The sequence below is a fragment of the Arachis ipaensis genome, chromosome B08 (assembly GCF_000816755.2).
Source record: "Arachis ipaensis cultivar K30076 chromosome B08, Araip1.1, whole genome shotgun sequence".
Taxonomy (NCBI): domain Eukaryota; kingdom Viridiplantae; phylum Streptophyta; class Magnoliopsida; order Fabales; family Fabaceae; genus Arachis; species Arachis ipaensis.
The window spans coordinates 114,823,576-114,825,900 of NC_029792.2; the positions used below are offsets into that span (position 1 = coordinate 114,823,576).

The 2,325-nt window shown below is 28.3% G+C and overlaps 1 protein-coding gene across 1 annotated transcript in view; it reads right to left on the reverse strand.

Annotated features, from left to right (window-relative positions):
* LOC110266040 (naringenin 8-dimethylallyltransferase 2, chloroplastic-like) overlaps positions 1-2,325 on the reverse strand; it is a 12,456-nt gene that overhangs the window by 679 nt on the left and 9,452 nt on the right. The window contains exon 9 of the mRNA XM_021109759.1: positions 118-222. Within this exon, the coding sequence (XP_020965418.1) occupies positions 118-222 (105 nt within the window). The remainder of the gene's footprint in view (positions 1-117; positions 223-2,325) is intronic.

Sequence of the window (2,325 nt, forward strand, 5' to 3'; positions counted from 1 at the left end):
TTCTCTACATATAACATGATACACATCAACTTATTATATGAAGTACGCTATGAAGTAAAATATATGATCAAGAAAAATAATGCATCTATCATTTTATTTTCATAATGCTATATTTACCTTAAATATAAACATGTAAAAGGATTGCAATGAAATGTTGCTTGATAGATCTGTAGAGTTAGCACGAACCCAAAGAATCAAAGCCAAGATAGCATGTGCGGAAACCTACCAAATTGAATTATACAAAATTAACATACTTGATAAAATAATCAACATACACTACTAAAAAATAGCATAGTTGCGAATTTTATCTTGAATTCTTTTTTCAAGACTTTGCTATGAATTTATGATTCATGAAAATTTTGAAATTTGCAACAAATTTCGCAAATAAATTTTACACTATAAAGTGAGAAATATTACTTACAACAAAATCTATACATAATTTGACAGTATATTTGGATTATGTCATATTCGCAATTAAATTTGCAACAATAAAATTTGAGAATTTAACTATATACGTTTATTGCGGATTTAACTACACTTTCACTTAACGTATATAACTACGTGACGTATATATGCACACTAGGGTATTTATGGGTCGGGTGAAACTGGATTTGATGCGACTCAGATCCGATCCAAAATATATACTGGGTCTATTTGTTAGACTTGATGAAACCTACACACTTTCAGGCCACGATTATATCGGGTAAAAACCAGGTGAAAATCGAGCCGTTACCATTACCTTCTTATAAGCTAACATGTGAAAATATTCAAATTTCCAAGACTCCAACCATTATTTGACATCGTAAAATTCACTTAGAAAAATATAATAAGAACCAATCATTTCCTAAAATTAAAGCATAACCATAATCAATACTAATATTGTCTAATAACACCAAATATTTAAATCAATACAAATAACACAATATTATGCATTAGTCTAAATTCTTATGCATTTTAAACATAAAACATTAACTTATAGTCTTATAATGAATAATAACACAAAATATTAAGATTTACAATACTTAAATTCCATGTAAGAATAGCCATCATCCATCACTAATAACACAAAATATTAATTGTGTATGATGACCAGGCCACTGGACCGAGTTCGGGTGACCCGAGTTATAACTCGGACCCGATCTGAAATAATGACCGGTTCCATTTTTGAGACCCTTACCCGACCTTAAACCCGGTGAAATCACACCAAATTAGCCCTTAAAAAGTTCGAGACCGGGCTGAATCTTCGAGTCGGACTGAACCATGAACACTCCTACCGTACACTTAGAAAAGGTTTAAACGGTTGATTTGCATATTTTTATAAGGGTTAATAGTCAAATTCGTATTTAAAAAATGTGTTTTTAATTTTTATTTCTAAAAAATTTCTTTAATTAAATTAGTCCCTAAATAATTTTAATTAAATCATATTCATCCTTCCATTAATTAAAATCATTCAGGAGTGGTGCGGTTACCAGCAAAACTGGGATTTGTGTCGTTGTCAACAAGATTCTCACCAAACTTCAAAAAGGACGCACTACTCTAGTGGTGGTCATGCCGTCATGGGTTAAAGAAACAGACAATGAGAATGAAGAATAAATAAGGACTCTTGTTCAAGAGATGAAGAGTTAATCTCTCTTCTTCCTTTCTTTCAAAACCACAACATTTAGAACCCACGCACTCCTTTCATTAACGACAATGGCAAGAAACTAAAAGAGAGAGGAACGATTTAAATAAAAGGGTAAAGTATAATTTTTGTCCTTAAAGTTTTTGGCAAAAATTTTAAAAATATCCCTAAGTTTTATTTTGTTTTAATTTTGTCCCAAAAGTTTTCGATTTGTATCAAATATACATTTGACGGCTAAATTTTTAAAAAATTTAAGATCAATCTAATAATAATGCATGAAAATTATGCTTGATTTGCTTGTATTGAGGGTTGTTCTTATAAAATTGTTGTTGAGTTGGTCTTAAATTTTTTGAAAAATTAGTCGTCAGGGGTATATTTGATGCAAATCGAAAACTTTTGGTAACAAATTGAAATAAAATAAAATTTAAGAATATTTTTTTTAATTTTTGTCAAACTTCAGAAACAAAAAAAATACTTTATCTTAAATAAAATCGTTAATGGACTAATTTGATTAAAAAATTATTTAAAGACGAAAACAAAAAATACGTTATCTTTTAAAAATGAATTTCACTATTAACTATTTTATAACTTAGGCAAAAGTTCAAGTAGGTAAAGATTAGAAATAAATTCAGTTAATCCTAATTAATTTTTATTATTAAATAATTATATAATTAAATTTACTCTTCAAATTTAAAATATACTAT